The 25,995-nt window shown below is 52.7% G+C and overlaps 3 protein-coding genes across 3 annotated transcripts; all 3 read right to left on the bottom strand.

The window, feature by feature from the left end:
* Positions 1 to 586: 586 nt before the first annotated feature.
* LOC310881529 (protocadherin gamma-A10-like) lies at positions 587 to 8,093 on the bottom strand. The gene is made up of 2 exons (XM_083798969.1): positions 5,284 to 8,093; positions 587 to 2,141 (listed from the first exon to the last, which is right to left on the bottom strand). Exons 1-2 carry the CDS (start codon positions 7,717 to 7,719, stop codon positions 2,115 to 2,117), a joined length of 2,463 nt encoding a protein of 820 aa, XP_083655095.1. The 5' UTR covers positions 7,720 to 8,093; the 3' UTR covers positions 587 to 2,114.
* A 6,386-nt stretch (positions 8,094 to 14,479) lies between these two features.
* Positions 14,480 to 17,087, bottom strand: LOC310881528 (protocadherin gamma-A12-like). The gene has a single exon (XM_083798968.1). It carries the CDS (start codon positions 16,982 to 16,984, stop codon positions 14,495 to 14,497), a length of 2,490 nt encoding a protein of 829 aa, XP_083655094.1. The 5' UTR covers positions 16,985 to 17,087; the 3' UTR covers positions 14,480 to 14,494.
* A 4,000-nt stretch (positions 17,088 to 21,087) lies between these two features.
* LOC310881524 (protocadherin gamma-A10-like) lies at positions 21,088 to 25,943 on the bottom strand. Its single transcript, XM_083798964.1, has one exon. It carries the CDS (start codon positions 25,517 to 25,519, stop codon positions 22,658 to 22,660), a length of 2,862 nt encoding a protein of 953 aa, XP_083655090.1. The 5' UTR covers positions 25,520 to 25,943; the 3' UTR covers positions 21,088 to 22,657.
* Between the last annotated feature and the right edge of the window lie 52 nt (positions 25,944 to 25,995).

Raw genomic sequence — 25,995 nt, 5'->3', positions numbered from 1 at the left:
AAAGCATTCCCCATGTAAAGTCACATTGACCCAGCTATTTTCCAGTCTCTATGCCTACCTCTCAGCCTCCGTACTCTGCACTCACAGACTTTATCTGCACCACAGACAACATCCTACTTCTCTCTATTTGTCACATAAGAAAGAACAGGGCATATCATTCACTGACATTTTATTGAAAGAGAAATATTTCAAAGTATTTCTCTCCACAGGACGAAAAACATTCGAGGTCTGGAAGGAAATTGCTTCCCCAGTCCCACAATTCTAAATGATCTTCCAGTCTTTTTAGGGTTCTCTGGCACACTGACATCCAGTTGAGACAGCAGCAGCAAACGAGGCAAAAATGTGAAAACTACACAAGGGAAGGACTTCACTGTCACTCTGCAGATGTCCTTTTTTTAATCTGCCCCAACATTATGTAAAGTGAAATTCAAGGGATGCACCTGGAACACTCAGGAAGAATATAAAGATATTGTGAGGCTGTGCAGGGAGAAAATTAGAAGGGCCAAAGCCCAGCTGGAGCTCATTCTGCCTAATGCTCTTAAGGACAATGAAAACATTTTTATAAATACACAAACAAGAAAATGTGTTGTAAGAAGAATCTCCATCCTTTATTAGATGTGAGGGGAAACATAGTGACAAGAGATCATCTCCTTAATGCCTTTTTGGCCTCAGTCTTTAGAAGCAAGTCCATTTTTCTCTGGGTACCCCATCCCCTGTCAAACTGATAGTTACAGATGGGGAGCAGAATGAAGCCCTCATAATCCACAAGGACATGGTCAGCAATCTGCTAAAGCACTTAGACATATGCAAGTCAGTGGGGCCAGATGGGATCCACATGAGGGTACAGAGGGAGCTGGCAGAAGTGCTCACCAAGCCATTTTCCATCAGCAGTCTTGGCTAATTGTTGTGGTCCACTCCAACGGGTGGCTAGCAGTTGAAAGCTGGTCACTAGTGGTGACCCCCAAGTCTCAGTATCAGGGCCAGTTCTCTTCAGTATCTTTATCAAGATCTGGATGAGGGGATTGAGTGCATCCTCACTACGTTTTCAGATGACACCAAGTTCGGCATGAGTTTTGATCTCCTTGAGGGTAGGAAGGCTCTGCAGAGGGATCTGGATAGGCTGGGCTGATGTGCGGAGGCCAGCAGTATGTGGTTCAACAAGGCTAACTGACAGGTCCTGTACTTGGGTTCAAACAACCCCATGCAGTGCTACAGGCTGGGGGAAGAGTGGCTGGAAAGCTGCCTGGCTGAAAGAAACCTCTGAGGACTGGATGATAGATGACTGAATATGAACCAGCAGTATGCTCACATGTCCTAGAAGGTCAACAGTATCCTGACTTGTATCAGAAATATTCTGGGCAGAAGGTATAGGGAAGTGATTGTCCCTCTGTACTCATCTCTGGTGAGGCCACACCTCAAATACTGTCTTCAGGTTTGAGCCCCTTGCTACAAGAAAGACATTGAGGTGCTAGAGCATGTCCAAATAACAGTAAAAGGAGCAATGGAAGGGTTTAGAGAAGTAGACTTACAAGGAGCATCTGAGGGACCTGGGGTTGTTGAGCCTGGAGAAAAGGGGACTTAGGGCAGATCTTATCATGATCTACAATTACCTTAAAGGGGGTTACAGCAAAGTGGGGACTGGCCTCTTCTCCCAAGCACCAAGTGTTAAGATGAGCGGAAATAGGCTCAAGTTGCACCAGGGGAGGTTTATGTTGGATATTAGGAAAAATTTCTTCCCTCAAAGGGTTGTGAAGTATTGGAACAGGCTGCCCAGGGAAGTAGTTGAATCACCATCCTTGGAGATCTTCAAAAAGCTTAGAGACATGGGTTAATGGTGAAGTTAGCAATGCTAGGGAAAAGGTTGAGCATACCATGTGTCTGCCAGCAATACCACTTCCAGCTGCATTCTTGAGAGGTCAGTGTTCTAAGGCTCCTCTTTCCACCAAGATACCTTCACACATGAAGAATTCCCAGACTACTCCCAGCTGTTATAATTGCCTTGCCTCTTCATGAAAGCCAAAAGGACATTATCTAAGGATGAATCGCCCAGTGCATTTCTTCACAACATTCAAAAAGACTACACCACAGACATATCAAAAGACAATGTTTTTCCATCACATTATCAGGATGTAATATAAACCCTGTGAAGAGAATAAACAATATGCAGCTAAGTTATACACATGAACATTTTTGAGCATTCATAATAGTAAGGCATATAAGGTAGATAGTAAGGAATGAATTCCCCGGAAGGCTCTCCCAAAGATCCCAATACAAGCTCATACCATATGAAACTGTAAATTTAAAGGTCTTAATATGGGACCCTTAGTCATGCTAAGTCTTGCGAGCACTGAAGACAGATTCAGTTTGAGCTTCTGTTTCATTTCCCTTATTCACAAAAATTTGTCTTCAGATGGTTGATAATAGCTTCTCAAGGGAGGTAACGATTTGCTGCTAAACCACTTAAACATATGCAATTCTTCCATATTTGCTGGAAGAATTTCCAAACTACTCCCAACTGTTATGATTGCCTTCTCTCTTCATAACAGGCAGAGGGACATCATCAAAGAACCAACTGCCTAGCCCCTTTCTTCACATGCAACATGGATAGCAACAAAGATGATTTTTTTCTCACCACATTATCGTGATGTAATACAAACATTATGAAGAGAATAAATGATATGTAGCAGGGTTATACACATGGATATTTTTCAGTATTCACAATAGGAGGGCATGTAAAGTAGATAGTAGGGAATGAATTCTAGTGAAGGCAACCCCCCAAAAAAAACAAAACAAGCTCAATAACATACCACAGGCAAAACCTATTGAGCAAACAGACTTGAAAGTGCATAAACAACAGATGTGTGTGGAATGAAATTACTAAAAGAATCGGAGAAAACATCTGTCCTTCTACAGCCCCTCAGAAAACATTCCCCCAACCTGACACATCAAACCTTCCACAATTTCATTACTTTTCTTTCACCCTCAGAATCTGCAAGAACATCTCACCAAAGGAAGTGTTGAACAGCCCTTTTCCCAATACCACACACCGCACACAGCCACACCTTCCAAGTATACCATGAAGGGAGCTACATTTCTCTGCAAGTTTCTAAGGCCTACTAAAGAGATAAGGGGAAAGACAGAGAGGATTCGTTCTCCAGACACTGGGTCATCATAAATATATGTGTAAAGGAATGTCCCTCTCCTTTTAGAGCATAGGCTGCTCCACGCAGACATGCCTCTTCTACTAACATTATGTTTACATCCACTACGCAGAGAAATAAAAAATGGAAGAGAACGGACAAGTACTCAGAAGTCCCCATCCTTCTACACCAGCTCTGACTGTTGAAATATTCAGATCGTGGTTTATATGAGCAAGGCCCATGAACACATAACACATTCATCAACAAGGCTATGCTGCTACTGAACACTCAACCTACACACATAGACAAAAGACCAGGAAGCAAGCAGCACAAGGAAGCATTCAAAGAGAAAGTCTGGTAAAGGAAATCACCGTGAATGTGGCACAGTCTTCTCTCTGCACAGGAAAATGCCTCCCTAGATCATCAAGAAATGACGCAGGTGTCATGCTGCAAGCAAAGCCCTACAGTTTTCGTCTGGACTTCATTTCTATAAATGTCCATCTGCTCTCTTCCGTTGTTCCATGATATAGCCTGCATATCTCCAATGAATATAAGTCTTGTGAGCACTGAAGATAGATTCAGTTTGAGCTTCTGTTTCATTTCCCTTATACACAAATATTTGTCTCCTGATGGATGATAGGCCATTCTCAAGGGAGATAATAATTTGATGCAATAGTAACTTTGTATTTACAGATGTAAAAGGCCTATCCAGAAATGTGAAATATGAAACACAAGCTTCATGGAAACAAAGGCCCGAAAATGGAATTGCAACTAGGGAGAAACACTATAGCACAATGCAGATATAGGTGGATTAAGGAGGATTTTCACAGGTATTAGAAGCCATTATACACAGACATCATAGCTCTACATACACACTTTCTCTGCAGAACATTTTAGCATCAGAAGATTAGCATTGCCTTTCAGGACAGCAAAACCAGGATCAAATGGTGCAAAAATGCTGCAGGCATTGTCAAAATTATGAAATCAAACTTAATATATGCTACAGAAATTGCCATTCACAATAAAATCATACCATTGCCCAAACAATATCACTGCTGACACACCTTCTTTTCAAATTCAGAACTGACCTCTCAGCCTCATTTCTCTACATTCACAGCAATCACTTGCACCACTCTCAATAAAAAACTTCTAACTATATGTTGACCAGGAATAAGGGCTTATCATTCAGGGACATTTTAGGGAAACATAAAGATATCAAAGCATCTGACCGCACAGCAGTAAACTTTCAAGATGTGTATGCAAACAACTTCCCCCGTCCAACAGTTAATAACAGATCTTCCAGTCTTCTCAGGGTTCTCTTCCACATTGAGGCCTACTTTTTACATTGACAACAAACAAGGCAAAATTGCCAAAACTGCAGGAGAAGAAATGGACTTCACTCTCACTCTTCAGAACCCATTCCTCAATCACACCAAATATTATGCAACACAAATTAAAGTGAAGAAGCCAAGACACAGCTGTTGCAATACCATGTGACTGCTAGCAAAGCCTCTCCCATTCTTGAGAGGTCAAGGATCAACACTCCTATTTCCTCCAACAAAATTTGCCTTCCACAAATAGCACTTTTCAAATAAAACATATCTGATCGTCTTTCATCTTTACATACAAACAGACATTTCTTTAATCTGAACATCTTCATACAGCAACAGAAAATTTGCTTTGAGTACAGAGGAGAAGAAGGCAAAAGAAACATGCGACCATTTAGATTTTATTTGAAGACAACCTCACAGTACTTATCAAGCACACGGGATATTGGGATGATGTATCCTAATCACCTGATAAACTCAAGTGAAGATATACTCAGAATAGCGAAAAATGAAAGGAAAACCTGCATGACACATGTCAGGGGATGAAATGAGCCAACACATGGCATGGCAGAAAAAAGATAGAAGCCCATTTAGAGCAGGGTTGAAGCAAAAATCCCCCTCTTGTCTCCTGTCTTCCACACCAAGTGTAACACTGGGGGACAGACAGACACCCACAACAAGCTGAGCACGGAAGCTGTCTCTTGATCAGCAGCAAACCTCACCGGCCGGGAAGGAGAGCGGGGAGGGAAACGCAAGGAGCAGGAAGGGAGGCAAGCGCCGAGAGGGAGGGCGTCGCGGTGTCCGGAGCGACTCACCGGGAGGGCGTCGGGCTGTGCGCCGCGGGCGCCGGCAGCGTCGTCCCCGAGCAGCGGCGCGGCCTTGTCGGGCGGCGGCCGGGCCGGGAGGGTGTTGCAGCAGCTGTCGGCCGCCCAGCGCCGCTGGCTCTTGCGCGAGTCGGCGGTGAGCGACACCTCGTGCGAGTAGGAGTGCAGGAAGGCGCGGACGCCGTCGATGCCCACGAAGTGCGAGGCCGGGACGCCGCGCAAGGCGCCGCTGGCCGGCGGCAGCAGCTGCGAGCGGCGCCAGCGCCGCAGGCGCAGCGCCAGCAGCAGCAGCAGGAAGGCGAGGAAGAGGCAGGACACGGCCGCCACGGCCAGCACCAGCCAGCGCGTCAGGCTGCCGGCGGGCTCGGCCGGCGCCGCCGCGCTGCCCAGCTCCGAGAGCAGCTCGGCCACGCTCTCGGCCAGCACCACCGTCAGCGTGGCCGTGGCCGACAGCGCCGGCCGGCCCTGGTCCTTCACCACCACCACCAGGCTGTGCCTGGGCGCGTCGCGGGCCAGCGGCGAGCGCGCCGTGCGCACCTCGCCGCTGTGCAGCCCCACGCGGAAGAGCCCCGGCTCCGTCGCCTTGGCCAGCTCGTAGGACAGCCACGCGTTCTGCCCCGCGTCCGCGTCCACCGCCACCACCTTGGCCACCAGCGCGCCGGGCTCCGCCGAGCGCGGCGCCAGCTCCACGCCCGTCCAGCCCGCGCCCGGAGCCGCCGCCGCCGCCGGCGGGTACAGCACCTGCGGCGCGTTGTCGTTCTCGTCCACGATCAGCAGCCGCACCGACACGTTGCTGCTCAGCGCCGGCGCGCCGCCGTCCTCCGCCCGCACCCACAGCCCCACCTCGCGCACCTCCTCGTAGTCGAACGAGCGCAGCGCGTACAGCGCGCCCGTCTCCGCCTGCACCGACACGTAGGACGAGAGCGGCGCGCCCCGCACACGCCCCTCCGCCAGCCGGTACCGCACGCGCGCGTTCTGCCCCCAGTCCGCGTCCCACGCGCGCACCGTCAGCACCAGCGCGCCCTCGGCGTTGTTCTCGGCCAGACGGGCGCTGTAGCGCGCCTCCGCGAACACCGGCGCGTTGTCGTTCACGTCCAGCACGCGCAGCGCCAGCACCGCGCTGCTCCAAAGCGACGGCGACCCGCCGTCCGCCGCCCGCACCGTCACGTTGTACTCCGACACCTCCTCCCGGTCCAGCTCCCGCGCCGTCACCACGCTGTAGTAATTGTCCAGCGCCCGCTCCAGGCGGAACGGCACGCTCTCCACGATGCTGCACCGCACCTCGCCGTTGGCGCCCGAGTCCCGGTCCTGCACGTGCAGCAGGGCCACCACCGTCCCCGAAGGCGCGTCCTCCGAGATCTCCCTCAGCGCCGATCGCACCGAAATCTCGGGCGCGTTGTCATTCACGTCGGTCACCGAGATCGCGACTACAGCCGTGTCGGATAGGCCGCCGCCGTCATGTGCCTGAACCTCCAGTTCGTAGGAGTCGCCTTCCTCGAAGTCCAGACTCCTCACCAGCCTGATCGATCCCGTCTCGGGATCCACATAGAATTTGTCTGTTTGTACGGCCGTCACTTTTATCACCGAATATTTAACCTCGCCGTTAAGTCCCTCGTCGGCGTCGGTGGCCGTGAGGGTGAGGAGCGTGGAGCCAACGGCCACGTCCTCGGGCACGCGCACCGCGTACACCGCCTGGCTGAACACGGGCGCGTTGTCGTTGGCGTCCAGCACAGACACGCGGATGCGCGCCGTGCCCGTCCGCGCAGGCTCGCCGCCGTCGCTCGCCATCAGCACCAGCTCGTGAAACGCCGCCTCCTCCCGGTCCAGCGCCTTGGCCAGAACCAGCTCGGGACGCTTCTCGCCGTCGGCTCCCGCCTGCACGGACAGCGAGAAGTGCTCGTCGCCGCTCAGATCGTAGCTCTGCAAGGAATTCACTCCCACGTCCGGGTCGTGAGCCGCGGCAAGGGGAAAGCGCGACCCGGGAGGTGTCATCTCGCTCATTCTCACTTCCTTTTCTGCCTCTCGGAAGCTGGGAGCGTTGTCGTTAATGTCCGTGATTTCCACTTCGATCCTGGAAACCTTCATCTCGCCCTCCACGATCACCTCACAGCGCAGCACGCATCGCTCCATCAGCCGGCACAGCTGCTCTCTATCTAGCCTCTCCGCCGTCACCAGGTGGCCGCTGTTCGCATGCAGAGCGAAATACCGCGTCCTATCTGCCGACACCACTCGGGCGCCGCGGTCGCGGAAAACCGCCAGCTGCAGCGCCAGGTCCTTGGCCACGTCGCCCACGAAAGAGCCCTTGGGCAGCTCCTCGGGCACCGAGTAGCGCAGCTGCCCCCACGCCGCCTCCCACGCCGCCACCAACACGCAGCACAGCAGCGCTCGCTCCCTCCGGCCCCAGCGCCCTTCTCTCGCCGCCCACATCTCCGCCACGGCCCCGCCGCCACCGGACGCCCGCCGACAGGTCCCCGCCGCCGACCCGACTCTTCGCCTGCGGCTCCGACCCAGGCTCTCACTTTGGCTCCCGCTTCGCTTCCCGGCCCCGGTTCCGGCTCCGCCGCCGCTCGCTCTCGCCGGCCCCTCCACCTCACTGTAGCTCGGCTCCGCACCGCGGGGCCGCTCGCAGCCCGCCCGGCCGCCGAGACAGCGAGCGAGCGAGCCGGGCCGCAGCGGGCGGGGCTGGCTGCAGCGCTCCGCTCCTTCCTCTCCTCCGTGGTGAACAGCGGCGCCCGCAGCCGCCGCCCGGCACTGCACGCACGGCTCACACCGACCGCCGCCGCCCTGCCTCTTCCGCGGAAACCTTCGGCCCCCGCGGACACGGCGCCACGGAACATTCCCCTGCGACAAGGCCCAGAGGCGGTGCGTTTGCTTCTGCAACGCCTCTCCGAGGAGAACATCGAATGCATTCTGGTCTTCATGGCGGTTACGATCAGGATGAAGGTAGAGGCCTCTTCTTGATGTCTTAGTTCTATTGCATGGCAGGTAATATTATTCGTGTTAATTCGGCCTCAAAGTAATTATCACCGTTACACCATATTTGCAGAAGGACATTCACTTCAAGGAATTGCAGAGATCGTTCTTGCACTCATTCTTGAATGGACATTTTCTTGTCTTTTCAACACTTTACATTCATTTTAATCTTACATTAATTTATAATTTGTGCTATCATTCCAATGTCAACAACCGTTATGAAACCATTCCCCCTGTAGGGGTGCAGCATCAAGGAACCAGCAGCTCCTGGAGACCACAACAGCTGAAAATTCTTGCCTAACTTCAATTCACTCAAATGGATTTCCAGGAATATAGCTACCCATTCACTGGAAGAAAATGCCATGCCATTCACTATGAAGGTAGCAAAAAAAAAAAAAAAACTGGGACGTGAGCATGCCACTGTGCATACAAGTGTAAGATGAGGGCAGAACTTGGCATCAGTTGTCAAAAACATTGTCCGATACATTCGAGAAGCCAAAGGAAGACCATGAAATATCTCCAGCACTAAGCATCAATCATATTTTCCTGATTCTGTCATGCAGAAGCAGTGGATCTCATTCTGCATACTAAGCATTCACATTCATGGCTAACAATTATTAAAACAGTACTTGGGATCAGTTAGAGCACTAGATTAGTGCTTTCATGGAACACCAGCTCCCACAGCACCCCTCTATGATTCTTTGCCTTCACCTTCATAAACGGTGGTGACTCCAGTCTGCACCCTTTCACCTCAGAGACCTCCACTGCATAGGCACTTTTTGTCAAATACCTTTTTCTCAGGGAACCATCATTGCCTCTAAGGACAGGGACACCATGATCAGAACAGAAATAGCATAGCCCTTGGTATCAGGTATGAAACAAAAGCATTCCCCAACCAAAGACACACTGACCCAACTATTTTCCAGGCTCTAAGTCTGCCTCTCAGCATCTGTACTCTACAGTCACAGTCTTTATCTGTGCCACAGACAACATCCTACTTCTCATCGTCTGTCAGACAAGAAAGACAGGGGCATATAGTTCTCTGACATGTTATTGAAAGAGAAACATATCGAAGTAGTTCTCTCCAGAGGAGGAAACATTCATGGTCTGGATGGAAACTGCTCCCACAGTCCCACCATTCTAACAGATCTTCCAATCTTTTTAGGGGTCTCTGCCACACTCATTTGCAGTTCAGACATTAGCAGCAAACAAGGCAAAAATGTGAAAATTACATAGTGAAGGATTTCACTGTCAATCTACAGATGTTCTTTTTTTTGATCTGCCTCTGCATTATGTAGAATGAAATTCAAGGGATGTACTTCCATTACTCAGGAGATGTTTGAGGGCGTGTGGGGTGAAAGGGCCAAAGCCCAACTGGAGCTCAAGCTGGCTACAGCTCTTAAAGACATCGAAAAAGATTTTATAAATACATAAACAAGAAAAGGAGGACCAAAGAGAATCTCCGTCCTTCACTGGATGTGGAGGGGAAACACAGTGACAAGAGATGATCTTCCTGATGCGTTTTTGGCCTCAGTCTTTAGCAACAAGAGCTATTTTTCCCTGTGTACCCCATCCCCTGACTACCTGGTAAATAGGGACGGGGAGCAGAATGAAGCCCTCATAATCCACAAGGAAATGGTCAGCAACCTGCTAAACTACTTAGACATATGCAAGTCTATGGGGCCAGAAGGGATACACACGAGACTACTGAAGGAGCTGGTGGAAGAGCTCACCAAGCCTCTTTCCATCATTTATTTGAAGTCACGGCTCTCTGGAGAGGTCCCAGTTGACTGGTGGCTAGCAAATGTGATGCCCATATACAAGAAGGGCCTGAAGGACAATCCAGGAAACTACAGTCCTGTCAGTGCTGGGGAAGCTCATGAAGCAGAATAGCTTTAGTGCCATCATGTGGCACTTACCACAGCAACCAGGTGATCAGGCTCAGTCAACGGGCTTAATGAAAGACAGGTCCTCCTTCATGAATCCGATCTCCTTCTGTACAAGGTGACGTGCCAAGTGGATGAGAGAATTGCTGTGGACCTGGTCTATCTTGACTTCAGTAAGGCTTTTGAACACTCTTTCCCACGACATTCTTCTGGAGAAAATGGCTGCTTGTGGCTTGGACAGGTGTGCACTTTACTGGCTTAAAAACTGGTGTGTTAGTCAAGCCCAAAGAGTCGTTGTGAATGGCATTAAATCTAACTGGAGGCCAGTTTCATGTGGTGTCCCGCAGGGCTCAGTACTGGGGCCAGTTCTCTTCAGTCTCATTTGTCTATGATCTGGATGAGGGGATTGAGTGCACACTCAGTACATCTTCAGACGACACCAAGTTAAGCACAAGTGTTGATCTGCTCAAGGGTAGGAAGGCACTGCAGATGGATCTGGATAGGCTGAACCGATAGGATGAGGCCAGCAGTATGTGGTTCAACAAGGTTAAATGATGATTCCTTTGTTTGGGTCAGAGCAATCCCATGCAGTGCTACAGGCTGGGGAAGACTGGCTTAAAAGCTGGCTGGCTGAAAGAGATCTCTGAGTTGATAGCCAGCTGAATATGAGCCAGCAGTGTGCTCAGGTGGCCAAGAAAGCCAGCAGCATCCTGACTTGGATCAGAAATGGTCTGTCCAGCAGGACTAGGGAAGTGATTGTCCCTCTGTACCCATCTCTGGTGAGGCTGCACCTCAAAAGTTCAGTTTTAGACCCCTCACTACAGGAAGGTTATTGAGGTGCTGAAGCAGGTCCAAAGAAGGGCAACGGAGCCATTGAAGGGTCTAGAGAACAGGTCTTATTAGGAGTGGCTGATGGAGCTGTGGTTGTCTAGCCTAGAGAAAAGGAGACTCAGGGCAGATCTTATCTTCCTTTACAATTACCTTAAATGGGGCTAAAGCAAAGTGGGGATTGGCCTGTTCTCCCAATGACCATGTGATAAAACAATAGGAAATGACCTCAGATTGCTCCAGGAGATGTTTGCATTGGACATTAGGAAAAAATTTTTGCTGAAAGGGTTGTGAAGTATTCAAACAGGCTGCCCAGGGAAGTAGTTGAGTCACCATCCTTGGAGGTCTTCAAAAAGTATGTAGATGTAGAACTTAGTGACATGGTTTAATGGTAGACTTGGCAGTGCTAGGTTAAAGGTTGGGCTAGATGATGTAAGAGGTCTTTTCCAATGATTTTTTCTAAATCATTCCAGGATTCTATGAACATGGCTGATGTCATAGCACATGTGCTAGAAAAGCCACTTTGAGCTCCATCCTTAAGAGGTCAGTGTTCAAAGGGTCCTCTTTCCAACAAAAGACCTTCATCGATGAATAATTGCCAAGGTATCCCAACTGTTATGACTGCCTTCCCTCTTCATAACAGGCAGAAAGACTTCACCAAAAGACCAATTGCCCAGCCCACATCTTCACAAAGTGCAGAAGTCTTCACCATGGACAGTTCTAAAGACATTTTTTTTTCCCACCACATTCACATGACCTAATAAAAACATTTGTGAAGAGAATAAAGGACCTGCAGCTAGGTTATACACACAGATATTTTTCAGTATTCATAGTAGTAGAGCATTTAAGGTAGATAGTAGGGAATGAATTCTCCAGAGGGGTCTCCCAAAGTTCCCAAAAAGCTCAATAACATTTCTGAAGCAAAACCTATCGAGCAGACAGACTTCAAAGAGCGTAAACCACAGCTATGTGTGGAATGAAATAACTAAAACAAGCAGAAAAAGGAGCGTCAGTCCTTCTACAGCCCCTCACACAACATTCCCCCAACATGTCACCTCAAACCTTCATAACTTCAATGCTTTTCTTTCACCTCTGGAATTTCCAAGCACATCTCAACAAAGGAAAAGTTGAACAGACAGTTTTTCAATACCATGCACTGTACACAATGACACCATCAAGGTATACCAAGAAGGGAGCTACATTTCTCTGCAAGTTTCTAAAGCCTTCTAAAGAGATAAGGGATAGAGAGGAGCTGTTCTCCAACAGAGACTGGGTCATCATAAATATATCAGTAAGGGAATGTCCCTCTGCTTTAAATATATGTTATACTTTGCAGAGACATGCCTCTTCTCCTAACATCATGTTTACATCCACCACCCAGACCAAAGAAATAAATAAATAGTGGAGGAGAACACACAAACACCCTGATATCTCCAATCTTCTGCACTAGCTCTAACTTTGATGAAATACCCAGCTAGTGGCTTACATGAGCAAGGCACATGAACACATAACACATTCCCCCAAAAAGCTACGCTGCTACTGACAGCTCAACCTACATGCATGGAAGAAACACCAGGAAAAGAAAATATCAGACCAGCAGTACAAAGAAGCATTCAGAAAGAAAGTGTGGTAGAGATAACCACCAGGCACGTGGCACAGTCTTCTCTCTGCATGGGAAAGTTCCTCCCTAGAGCAGCAAGAAATCACTGAGGTCCTGAGCTGCAAGCAAAGCACTAGAGAGTTCATCTGGACTTCATTTTAAGAAACGTTCATCAGCTGCCATCTGTTTTTCCATGATGTGGCCTGCTCATCTCCAATGAATATGAAACTGCAAAAGGAAAGGCCTTACTATGGGGCCATTTCTCATGTTAAGTCTTGCAAACAATGAAGACAGGTACAGTTTGAGCTTCTGTTTCATTTCCCATATACACAAATATTTCTCTCCAGATGGCTGATAGGACCTTCTCAAGACAGATAAGGATTTGCTGCAGTACAAACTCCGCATTTTCAAATGTAAAAGCCCTAACCAGAAAATGAAAATATGAAGCACAACCTTCCTGGGAATAAAGACCTGAAAATGGAATTATAGCTATGAAGAAATTCTTTGGCACAAAGTTACAATAGACAGAAGTGAAGTAATGAGGATTCACAAAGGAATTATAAGCCATAATAGGCAGACATCATCACACCACATGCACAGTTTTTCTGCAAATCATTTTATTATCAGAGAATTAAAGTTAACTTTCAGGGCAGGGAAACCAGGATCAAATGGTGCATAAATGCTGCAGAAATTGTCAAAGTTATGAAATCAAACTTAATATATGCTACAGAAATTGCCATTCACAATAAAATCATACCACTGCTCAAACAATATCACCTCTGACATGCCTTCTTCTCAAATTTAGAACTAAAATTTCAGCCTCATTCCTCTACATTAACTGCATTCAATTGCACCACTCTCAGTAACCAGCTTCTAACTGTATGTTGGCCACTAATAAGGGCATACAGGGACATTTTAAGGAAACGTAAGGATATCAAAGCCTTTGTTTGCAAAGCAGTAAACTTTCAAAGTGTATGCAAGCAGCTCCCCCATTCCAACAATTAATAACAGATCTCCAAGTCTTTTCAGGGTTCTCTTCCACACTGAGGCCTACTTTTTACATGGACACAAAGGCAAAACTGTCAAAACTGCAGGACAAGAAATGGACTTCACTCTCACTCTCCAGAACCCATTCCTCAATCACACCAAATATTACGCAACACAAATTCAAGTGAGGAAGCCACAACAAAGCTGTTGCCATAGCATATGCTTCCTAGCAAAGCCTGATCCTTTCTTGAGAAGTCAATGCTCACACACTCCTCTTTTCTCCAACAGCCTTTCACAAACAGCATCTCTATGCAATTTCAACTGCAGATTTTATGAGTCCTGTTCATCTGTATAACAGCCAAACAGATGTCCTAAAAGGATCACTAGTAAACGAGGCCATTATCCCAACCCATGCACAAAAACAGCAGTATAGATGGACACTTAAAAGACATTTCAACCCATGTTAACACTGCAACAGAAAGGCTGCATAGATTGTAGAGGAGAGGCAGCCAAATCAAACACGACACGATTAAGATTCTGCTTAAAGAAAACCTCAGACTACTGATCAAGCACATGGGCTATTGGGATGATACATCTTAACCACCTGATACTCTCAAGTGTACATATACTCAGAATAGGTTTAAAAAAAAAAAAAAAGGAAAACCGGCATGATACATGTGAGGGGATGAAATGAGCAACCACCTGGCATGGCGGAATGGCCCATATAGAGCACAACTGAAAACAAAAGACCGACTCATCTCATGCCTTCTGCACCAAGCGTAATGCTGGAAGCAAAGCCCACGCTTGACTTCCCTGAGCGAGGGGCGGCCGGGGCAGCCACCTACAACCCTCTGCCCACTGAAGCTGTGCCTTGCTCAGCAGCAAACCTCCCCGGCCGGGAAGGAGAGCGGGAAGGGAAAGGCGAGAATCAGGCAGGGAGGGAAGCGCCGAGAGGGAGGGCGTCGCGGTGTCCGGAGCGACTCACCGGGAGGGCGTCGGGCTGTGCGCCGCGGGCGCCGGCAGCGTCGTCCCCGAGCAGCGGCGCGGCCTTGTCGGGCGGCGGCCGGGCCGGGAGGGTGTTGCAGCAGCTGTCGGCCGCCCAGCGCCGCTGGCTCTTGCGCGAGTCGGCGGTGAGCGACACCTCGTGCGAGTAGGAGTGCAGGAAGGCGCGGACGCCGTCGATGCCCACGAAGTGCGAGGCCGGGACGCCGCGCAAGGCGCCGCTGGCCGGCGGCAGCAGCTGCGAGCGGCGCCAGCGCCGCAGGCGCAGCGCCAGCAGCAGCAGCAGGAAGGCGAGGAAGAGGCAGGACACGGCCGCCACGGCCAGCACCAGCCAGCGCGTCAGGCTGCCGGCGGGCTCGGCCGGCGCCGCCGCGCTGCCCAGCTCCGAGAGCAGCTCGGCCACGCTCTCGGCCAGCACCACCGTCAGCGTGGCCGTGGCCGACAGCGCCGGCCGGCCCTGGTCCTTCACCACCACCACCAGGCTGTGCCTGGGCGCGTCGCGGGCCAGCGGCGAGCGCGCCGTGCGCACCTCGCCGCTGTGCAGCCCCACGCGGAAGAGCCCCGGCTCCGTCGCCTTGGCCAGCTCGTAGGACAGCCACGCGTTCTGCCCCGCGTCCGCGTCCACCGCCACCACCTTGGCCACCAGCGCGCCGGGCTCCGCCGAGCGCGGCGCCAGCTCCACGCCCGTCCAGCCCGCGCCCGGAGCCGCCGCCGCCGGCGGGTACAGCACCTGCGGCGCGTTGTCGTTCTCGTCCACGATCAGCAGCCGCACCGACACGTTGCTGCTCAGCGCCGGCGCGCCGCCGTCCTCCGCCCGCACCCACAGCCCCACCTCGCGCACCTCCTCGTAGTCGAACGAGCGCAGCGCGTACAGCGCGCCCGTCTCCGCCTGCACCGACACGTAGGACGAGAGCGGCGCGCCCCGCACACGCCCCTCCGCCAGCCGGTACCGCACGCGCGCGTTCTGCCCCCAGTCCGCGTCCCACGCGCGCACCGTCAGCACCAGCGCGCCCTCGGCGTTGTTCTCGGACAGACGGGCGCTGTAGCGCGCCTCCGCGAACACCGGCGCGTTGTCGTTCACGTCCAGCACGCGCAGCGCCAGCACCGCGCTGCTCCAAAGCGACGGCGACCCGCCGTCCGCCGCCCGCACCGTCACGTTGTACTCCGACACCTCCTCCCGGTCCAGCTCCCGCGCCGTCACCACGCTGTAGTAGCTGCCCACCGAGCTCCGCAGGCGGAACGGCACGTCCCCGACCAGCGAGCACCGCACCTCGCCGTTGGCGCCCGAGTCCCGGTCCTGCACGTGCAGCAGGGCCACCACCGTCCCCGACGGCGCGTCCTCCGAGATCTCGCTCAGCGCCGACCTCACTGAAATCTCGGGCGCGTTGTCGTTCACGTCGATCACCGACATCGAGACTGCAGCCGTGTCGGAAAAGCCACCGCCGTCCTGTGCCTGAACCACCAGTTCGTAGGAGTCGCCTTCCTCGAAGTCCAGGCTCCTCACCAGCCTGATCGATCCCGTCTCGGGATCCAGGTCAAGTACCTTCGAAGCTTTCGTGGAAATTTCTTTAAATGAGTATTTCACATTCGCGTTGATTCCCTCGTCGGCGTCGGTGGCCGTGAGGGTGAGGAGCGTGGAGCCAACGGCCACGTCCTCGGGCACGCGCACCGCGTACACCGCCTGGCTGAACACGGGCGCGTTGTCGTTGGCGTCCAGCACAGACACGCGGATGCGCGCCGTGCCCGTCCGCGCAGGCTCGCCGCCGTCGCTCGCCATCAGCACCAGCTCGTGAAACGCCGCCTCCTCCCGGTCCAGCGCCTTGGCCAGCACCAGCTCGGGACGCTTCTCGCCGTCGGCTCCCGCCTGCACGGACAGCGAGAAGTGCTCGTCGCCGCTCAGATCGTAGCTCTGCAGGGAATTCACTCCCACGTCCGGGTCGTTAGCCTTAGAGAGGGAAAACCGGGACCCGGGAGGTGTCATCTCGCTCATTCTCACTTCCTTTTCAGCCACTCGGAAGCTTGGCGCGTTGTCGTTAATGTCCGTGATTTCCACTTCGATCCCGTAGACCTTCATCTCGCCCTCCACGATCACCTCACAGGGCACCACGCATCGCTGCAAGCCCTCGCACAGCTGCTCTCGGTCTAGCCTCTCCGCCGTCACCAGGTGGCCGCTGTTCGCATGCAGAGCGAAATACCGCGTCCTATCTGCCGACACCACTCGGGCGCCGCGGTCGCGGAAAACCGCCAGCTGCAGCGCCAGGTCCTTGGCCACGTCGCCCACGAAAGAGCCCTTGGGCAGCTCCTCGGGCACCGAGTAGCGCAGCTGCCCCCACGCCGCCTCCCACGCCGCCACCAACACGCAGCACAGCAGCGCTCGCTGCCTCCGGCCCCAGCGCCCTTCTCTCGCCGCCCACATCTCCGCCACGGCCCCGCCGCCACCGGACGCCCGCCGATAGCTCCCCGCCGCCGCCCCAGCTCTTCGCCTGCGGCTCCTGGTCAGAGTCTCGCTCCGTCTCTCTCTCCGGCTTACGCTTCGACTCCGGCCCCGCGGTCGCCCGCTCTCGCTGGCCCCTCCGCCTCGCTGTAGCTCGGCTCCGCACCGCAGGGCCACTCGCAGCCCGCCCGGCCGCCGAGACAGCGAGCGAGCGAGCCGGGCGCTGGCGCTGCCGCGAGCGAGCGAGCCGGGCCGCAGCGGGCGGGGCTGCCTGCAGCGCTCCGCTCCTTCCTCTCCTCCGTGGTGAACAGCGGCGCCCGCAGCCGTCGCCCGGCACTGCACGCGCGGCTCACACCGAGCGCAGCTGCCCTGCATCTTCCGCGGAAACCTTCGGGCGCCGCGGACACGGCGCCATGGCACGTTCCCCTGCGACACGGCCCAGAGGCGGTGCGTTTGTCTACGCAACTCTTTCTCTCAACCCTGTGTTGTAGATGTGCCTTGTCCTCCAGTTGGGATTAGTTATGAAAGACGCTTAAGTACATTCATTTTCGAAAAATCCGAAGAAAGAGGAAGAGAATTCTCCAGCACTATGTATCTACCATGTTTCCTTGGCTGTGTCATGCGGAATCAGTGGATCTCATTCTATGCAGTAAGCATTCACATTCACATCTAATAGTTCTTATGGCACATCCAGCCCTATGCAATGCAGCACATCATACAGACAGGCAGGCCCTCTGTTGCCAGTACTCCTGGAGCTGAAAACATCCCACAGTGAGCTGGCATTGGTCTGAAGCATTCTACACCACTTTGTACCATGTTCCTGTGTGTAGCCAGCGTTCCATTGGAGGATCACACATAATGGAGCTATGCAGTGCTTCAGGACCTGCTATCACTTCAAGGCAGCAATGGGTAGGAAATCATGCCTGTGTTCTACAGAGTTTCCTTCCAGCAATGTAGTAAGTCATCTCTCCTTGTTATTTCTGACTATAGATATAAAGAATCAAAAAACTCTGACTGGACCAAGTGAGGCAAACATTTCACAACTTTTGAGGAAATGACTCTTACTTGAAAAGTCATCCCCAGAGAACTTGGAAGTCACTGACACCTCAAGCTGGATGATAAGCAATATGTTTGGACATCCAGAGGTATTGGTTGAAGGGACATACAAAGACTATTCTTATCCCCTTTGGGGCCATGGAGGAAAGGGTCATAGTGAAACAGGCACAGACCTTGGCACAGTGCAAGGAATCAAACGTTGCACAGACAAATGCCCAGTTGACTCTTCCGTCTTCATCACTGGAAGCCAGACTTTTGCCATTCCTCTGCCTGAGCATCTCTTTTGTGGGCCAAGGAGCATCTGTACTTAAGTGACACAGAAACAATCCCTGCCATTCCTTGTCATCTGGGGAATCTCCTCTGATCTGTTCCTTCCCTTCCAAATGTGATCCTGGAGACTACAACAGTTGAAGATTCAGGTCTTATTTTCATTTCACTTAAAATTATAAAAATATAACTACGCACACACTTGAAAAAAACCTGAATTGAGCTTGGTGGGAAGGGAACAAAGCCCCACGGGAGACAAACACTTGCAGGCATAAGATGACAACAATACTGAGGATCAGTTACAGCTCTAGATCAGCTCTTCCAGGGGACACCTGCTCCATACTACCCTTTTGCTATTCTTTGCCTTCTCCTTCATAAATGGTCATGACTCCAGATGCACCCTTTCACCTCAGAGACCTGCCCTACACAGGCACTTTTTGCCAAATATTTTATTCTCAGCGAAGCATCATTGCCTCTAAGGACAGGGACACCATGATCAGAACAGAAATGGTGCAGGCCTTGGCACCAGGCATGGAATCAAAGCATTCCCCATTCAAAGCCACATTGACCCAACTATTTTCCCGACTCTAAAACTGCTTCAGCCTGTGTACACGCAGTCACACACTTTATCTGCAACATGGACAACATCCTACTCCTCAGCATTAGTGAGGTAAGAAAGAAAAGGGCATATAATTCTCTGACATTTTACTGAAAGAGAAATATGTCAAAGTATTTCTCTCCACAGCTGGAAACATTCAAAGTCTTTAAGAAAACTGCTTCCCAAGTCCCACTAGTCTAAAAAATCGAATGCATTCTGGTCTTCAGAGCAGAGTGAAGGCGGAGTGTTCCTCTGGCTGTCTTTGTTCTACCACATAGCAAGTAGAATTATATGTGTTAATTTGACCCCAAAGTAAATCTTAGTCTTATTATTTTTCAGAAGCACAACTGTTCCACGAAGTAAAGAGATTGTTCTTGCAGTCCTCCTTGAATGAAATCTCCCTTATCTTTGCAACACGTCACAATCATCTAAACCAAACATTCATTTATAATTTTTGTTGTCATTTCTAAATCAATAACCTATATGAAACACTTCCCCAAATACATCCCACACAGTATCGGAGATGAGTTCCAAAAGCAATTGCTTCCTCACTACTAGTGTGCAGAGAAGAGCTAGCAGCTCCCCTCAGCTCTCTGAACAGTTTGTGCTCCACATCCCTGTTACTGAGAAAACCAGTCTGGGCACTCACCAATGATCATTTTACCCCGCTATAATGCAGTTTTGGACAAGAGAATAGCTGAAGATTCTTGTCTAAGTTGCATTCACTTAAATAGATTTCCAGCAATATAACTACCCATTCACCAGAAGAAAACCCCATGGCATTCACTGTGAAGGTGCCCATGGGAGATATGCATACCTGTGTACACACACGTGTAAGATGAGTCAGTACTTGAAATTGGTTTTCAGACACGTGCAAGTACATTCATTTGAGAAAAAGCCAAAGAAAAAGAAGGAAATATTTCCAACACCAAGCATCAATCTTATTTTCATGATTTTGTCATGCAGAATCTTTGGATCTCACTCTACACAGTAAGCATTCACATTCACATCCAATAGTTCTTGTTGCACATTAAGCCTTATGCAATGCAGGACATCATGCAGACAGGCAGACCTTGTGTTGCTAGTCTTCCTGGAGCTGAGAACATAGTTAGCATTGGCCAGAAGCACTCCACACCGCTGGTACCACATTCCTGTGTGTAGCCAATGTTCCACCCAAGGATCACACATAATAGTACGCAGTCCTTCAGGACCTCCTGCTATCACTTAAAGGCAGCAGTGGGTAGGAAATTGTGCCTGTCTTCTCCACAGTTTCCTTCCTGCAAAGCAGTAGCTCGTCTCACTCAGTTATTTCTGATTCTAAACTTAAGGAAACAAAAACCATCAACTGACCTGCGTGACGCAAACATTTCACTATTTATGTGGACACAACTCTTCCTGGAGAAGTCATCTCCCAAAGCACTTCGAACTCACTGACACCTCAAGCTGGATGATCAAGCAATATGTTTGGACATCCAGAGGTATTAGTTTGAAGGCCTATGCAAAGAAGATCATTATCCTCTTTGGGAACGTGGAGGAAAGGGTCATAGTGAAATAGCCACAGACCTTGGCACCATGCAAGGAATCAAAAGTCGCACAGCCATATGCCCAGCTGACTCTTTTGTCTTCCTTGCTGGAAGCCAGACTTTTGCCATTCCCCCGCCTGAACACCTCTTTCTTGGGCCAAGGAAAGAGTTTTCTTTGGTCATCTAAGACAAGCAGGGACCGGAGCATCTGTACTGAAGTCACACAGAAACAATTTCTGCCCTTCTTTGTCATCTGGGCAGTCTCCCCTGATCTGTTCCTTCCCTTCCAAATGTCATCTTGGTGACTGCAACAGTTGAAGATTTGAATCTTGCTTTCACTTCACCTCAATTTTAAACAAAATACCTCCCCATGTATCTGAAGAAAATCTGAATGGAATTTGCTGGGAAAGGAACAAAGCTCCGTGGGAGACAAGAACATAGGTGGACATTGCAGGCATAAGATGATGACAATACTTGGGATCAGTTACAGCTCTAGATCAGTGCTTCCAGGACACACCTGCTCCCACATCACCCTTCTGCTCTTCTTTGCCTTCACCTTCATACATGGTGGTGACTCCAGATGCACCCTTTCATCTCAAAGACCTGCCCTACACTTTACATAGGCCAAATATTTTATTCTCAACAAAGCATCGTTGCCTCTAAGGACAAGGACACCATGATCAGAGCAGAAATGTTGCAGGCCTTGGCACAAGATTTGAAACCAAAGCATTCCCCATTCAAAGCCACAATGACCCAACAATTTTCCCAATTCTAAACCTGCTTCAGCCTGTGTATTCTGCAGTCACACACTTTATCTGCACCATGGACAACATCATAGTCCTTGACATATGTCACACAAGAAAGAACAGGGCATACCATTCACTGACATTTTATTGAAAGAGAAATACATCAAATTAATTCCCTCCACATTTGGAAACATTCAAGGTCTTTAAGAAAACTGCTTCCATAGTCCTGCAATTTCTAATGTATCTTCCAGTCAAGATACTCTGCCACATTGAAGCACACTTGAGACTGCAGCAGCAAACGAGGCAAAAATGTGAATTGAGGGAACTACAGGCATGTCAGTCTGACCTCAGTGCCAGGAAAGCTCATGGAGCAGGTTAACTTGAGTGCCATCACGTGGCATTTGAAGGGCAACCAGGTGATCAGGCCCAGTCAGCATGAGTTTATCAAAAGCAGATCCTCCTTGATAAACATGATCTCCTATGACAAGGTGACATGACAGCGGATGAGGGAAAGGCTTAGGAGCTTATCTACCTTGACTTCAGAAAGGCTTTTCATCACTCTTTCGCACAGCATTTTCCTGCAGAAACTGGCTCCTCATGGCATGGACAGGTGTACACTTCGTTGACTTAAAAGCTGGCTGGGTGGCCAGGCACAAAGAGTCATGGTGAATTGGCATTCGCAATAAAATCAAACCACTGCCCAAACAGTATCAATGCTGACACACCTATTTTCCAACTTCAGAACACACCTCTCACACACATTCCTCTACAATCACAGCATTCAGTTGCACCACTCTCAATAAACAACTTCTACATGTATGTTGGCCACTGATAAGGGCTTATCATTCAGGGATATTTTAGGGAAACATAAGGATATCAATGCCTTTGACTGCACAGCAGTAAACTTTCAAGTGACGTAGGGAAACAGCTCCCCCAGTTCAACAATTAGTAACAGATCTTCCAGTCTTTTCAGGGTTCTCTGCCACACTGAGGCCTAGTTTTGACATTGATAACAAACAATGCAAAAATGCAAAAACTGCAGGACATGAAAAGAACTTCACTCTCAGTCTTGACACCCCATTCCTAAATCTAAACAAATATTAAACGACAGAAGTTGAAGCAATGAAGCCATGATACAACGGTTGCAATAGCATGTGCTCGCTAGTAAAGTCTCTTCAGTTCTGATGAAGTCAATACTCAAACACTCCTCTTTCCTCCAAAACCCTTTTGCACACAGCACACCATGAATAGAACATTTAGGATTGTCTTTCTGATATTCATTACAGGAAAACAGACATTTCTGTCCTCAGAAGATCTTCATGCAGTAAAAGATACACTGGGGAGAGCATAGAGGAGAAGTAGACAAATGAAACATGTTCACATTAAGACACTTTTTAAGACAGCCTCACACTATGGATCAAGTATATGGGCTATCGGGATGATGTACCCTAACCACCTGATAATCTCAAGTGTACATGTACTCAGAACAGGAAAAACAAAAGGAAAACCTGCATGATATCTCAAGTGTACATATACTCAGAACAGGTAAAAACAAAAGGAAAACCTGCATGATACATGTCAGGGGATGAAAGGAGCAACGACCTGGCAGGGGAAAAAACGTTAGAAGTCCATCTAGAGCAGAGTTGCAGGTGGAAACCATCTCTCGTCCCCTGCCTTCCACACCAAGTGTAACACTGGCAGCAGAGCCTGTGCATAGCTTCCCTGAGCCAGAGCCAGTCACCCACAACCCAATACCCAACGAAGTTGTGCCTTGCTCAGCAGCAAACCACCACGCCCGAGAAGGAGAGCGGGGAGGGAAACGCAAGGAGAAGGAAGGGAGGCAAGCGCCGAGAGGGAGGGCGTCGCGGTGTCCGGAGCGACTCACCGGGAGGGCGTCGGGCTGTGCGCCGCGGGCGCCGGCAGCGTCGTCCCCGAGCAGCGGCGCGGCCTTGTCGGGCGGCGGCCGGGCCGGGAGGGTGTTGCAGCAGCTGTCGGCCGCCCAGCGCCGCTGGCTCTTGCGCGAGTCGGCGGTGAGCGACACCTCGTGCGAGTAGGAGTGCAGGAAGGCGCGGACGCCGTCGATGCCCACGAAGTGCGAGGCCGGGACGCCGCGCAAGGCGCCGCTGGCCGGCGGCAGCAGCTGCGAGCGGCGCCAGCGCCGCAGGCGCAGCGCCAGCAGCAGCAGCAGGAAGGCGAGGAAGAGGCAGGACACGGCCGCCACGGCCAGCACCAGCCAGCGCGTCAGGCTGCCGGCGGGCTCGGCCGGCGCCGCCGCGCTGCCCAGCTCCGAGAGCAGCTCGACCACGCTCTCGGCCAGCACCACCGTCAGCGTGGCCGTGGCCGACAGCGCCGGCCGGCCCTGGTCCTTCACCACCACCACCAGGCTGTGCCTGGGCGCGTCGCGGGCCAGCGGCGAGCGCGCCGTGCGCACCTCGCCGCTGTGCAGCCCCACGCGGAAGAGCCCCGGCTCCGTCGCCTTGGCCAGCTCGTAGGACAGCCACGCGTTCTGCCCCGCGTCCGCGTCCACCGCCACCACCTTGGCCACCAGCGCGCCGGGCTCCGCCGAGCGCGGCGCCAGCTCCACGCCCGTCCAGCCCGCGCCCGGAGCCGCCGCCGCCGCCGCCGCCGGCGGGTACAGCACCTGCGGCGCGTTGTCGTTCTCGTCCACGATCAGCAGCCGCACCGACACGTTGCTGCTCAGCGCCGGCGCGCCGCCGTCCTCCGCCCGCACCCACAGCCCCACCTCGCGCACCTCCTCGTAGTCGAACGAGCGCAGCGCGTACAGCGCGCCCGTCTCCGCCTGCACCGACACGTAGGACGACAGCGGCGCGCCCCGCACACGCCCCTCCGCCAGCCGGTACCGCACGCGCGCGTTCTGCCCCCAGTCCGCGTCCCACGCGCGCACCGTCAGCACCAGCGCGCCCTCGGCGTTGTTCTCGGCCAGACGGGCGCTGTAGCGCGCCTCCGCGAACACCGGCGCGTTGTCGTTCACGTCCAGCACGCGCAGCGCCAGCACCGCGCTGCTCCAAAGCGACGGCGACCCGCCGTCCGCCGCCCGCACCGTCACGTTGTACTCCGACACCTCCTCCCGGTCCAGCTCCCGCGCCGTCACCACGCTGTAGTAGCTGCCCACCGAGCTCCGCAGGCGGAACGGCACGTCGCCGACCAGCGAGCACCGCACCTCGCCGTTGGCGCCCGAGTCCCGGTCCTGCACGTGCAGCAGGGCCACCACCGTCCCCGACGGCGCATCCTCCGAGATCTCGCTCAGCGCTGACCGCAACGAAATCTCGGGCGCGTTGTCGTTCACGTCTGTCACCGAGATCGCCACCTTTGCCGTGTCGAAAAGCTCTCCGCCGTCCCGTGCCTGAACCCCAAGTTCGTAGGAGTCGCCTTCCTCGAAGTCCAGGCTCCTCACCAGCCTGATCGATCCCGTCTCGGCATCCAGGTAGAAAATTTCCGATTCCAGTTCCGTCGCTTTCTTAAGAGAGTATTTTACGTTCCCGTTGAGTCCCTCGTCGGCGTCGGTGGCCGTGAGGGTGAGGAGCGTGGAGCCAACGGGCACGTCCTCGGGCACGCGCACCGCGTACACCGCCTGGCTGAACACGGGCGCGTTGTCGTTGGCGTCCAGCACAGACACGCGGATGCGCGCCGTGCCCGTCCGCGCAGGCTCGCCGCCGTCGCTCGCCCTCAGCACCAGCTCGTGAAACGCCGCCTCCTCCCGGTCCAGCGCCTTGGCCAGCACCAGCTCGGGACGCTTCTCGCCGTCGGCTCCCGCCTGCACGGACAGCGAGAAGTGCTCGTCGCCGCTCAGATCGTAGCTCTGCAGGGAATTCACTCCCACGTCTGGGTCATGGGCCTCAGCCAGGGGAAAGCGCGACCCGAGCGCTGTAGACTCGGTCATTCTCATTTCCATTTCGGACTCTCGGAAGCTGGGCGCGTTGTCGTTAATGTCCGTGATTTCCACTTCGATCTCGTAAACCTTCATCTCACCCTCCACGATCACCTCACAGCGCACCACGCATCGCTCCATCAGCCGGCACAGCTGCTCTCGGTCTAGCCTCTCCGCCGTCACCAGGTGGCCGCTGTTCGCATGCAGAGCGAAATACCGCGTCCTATCTGCCGACACCACTCGGGCGCCGCGGTCGCGGAAAACCGCCAGCTGCAGCGCCAGGTCCTTGGCCACGTCGCCCACGAAAGAGCCCTTGGGCAGCTCCTCGGGCACCGAGTAGCGCAGCTGCCCCCACGCCACCTCCCACGCCGCCACCAACACGCAGCACAGCAGCGCTCGCTGCCTCCGGCCCCAGCGCCCTTCTCTCGCCGCGCACATCTCCGCCAACAGCTCCGCCACCGCCCCGGCTCTTCGCCTGCGGCTCCGGATCAGACTGTCGCTCTGGCTCCCTCACCAGCTCCCGATTCGTCTCTCGCCCCGGCTCCAGCCCCGCCGCCGGCGGCTCTCGCTGGCCCCTCCGCCTCGCTGTAGCTCGGCTCCGCGGGGCCGCTCGTAGCCCGCCCGGCCGCTGAGACAGCCAGCGAGCGAGCCGGGCGCTGGCGCTGCCGCGAGCGAGCGAGCCGGGCCGCAGCGGGCGGGGCTGGCTGCAGCGCTCCGCTCCTTCCTCTCCTCCGTGGTGAACAGCGGCGCCCGCAGCCGCCGCCCGGCACTGCACGCGCGGCTCACACCGAGCACAGCCGCCGCCCTGCCTCTTCCGCGGAAACCTTCGGGTGCTGTGGACACGGCGCCATGGCACATTCCCCTGCGACACGGCCCAGAGGCGGTGCGTTTGTCTTCGCAACTCTTTCTCTTCT

The sequence above is a fragment of the Anser anser genome, assembly GCF_964211835.1.
Source record: "Anser anser genome assembly, chromosome: 14".
NCBI lineage: Eukaryota > Metazoa > Chordata > Aves > Anseriformes > Anatidae > Anser > Anser anser.
This window is presented reverse-complemented; position numbering and strand designations above follow the sequence as displayed.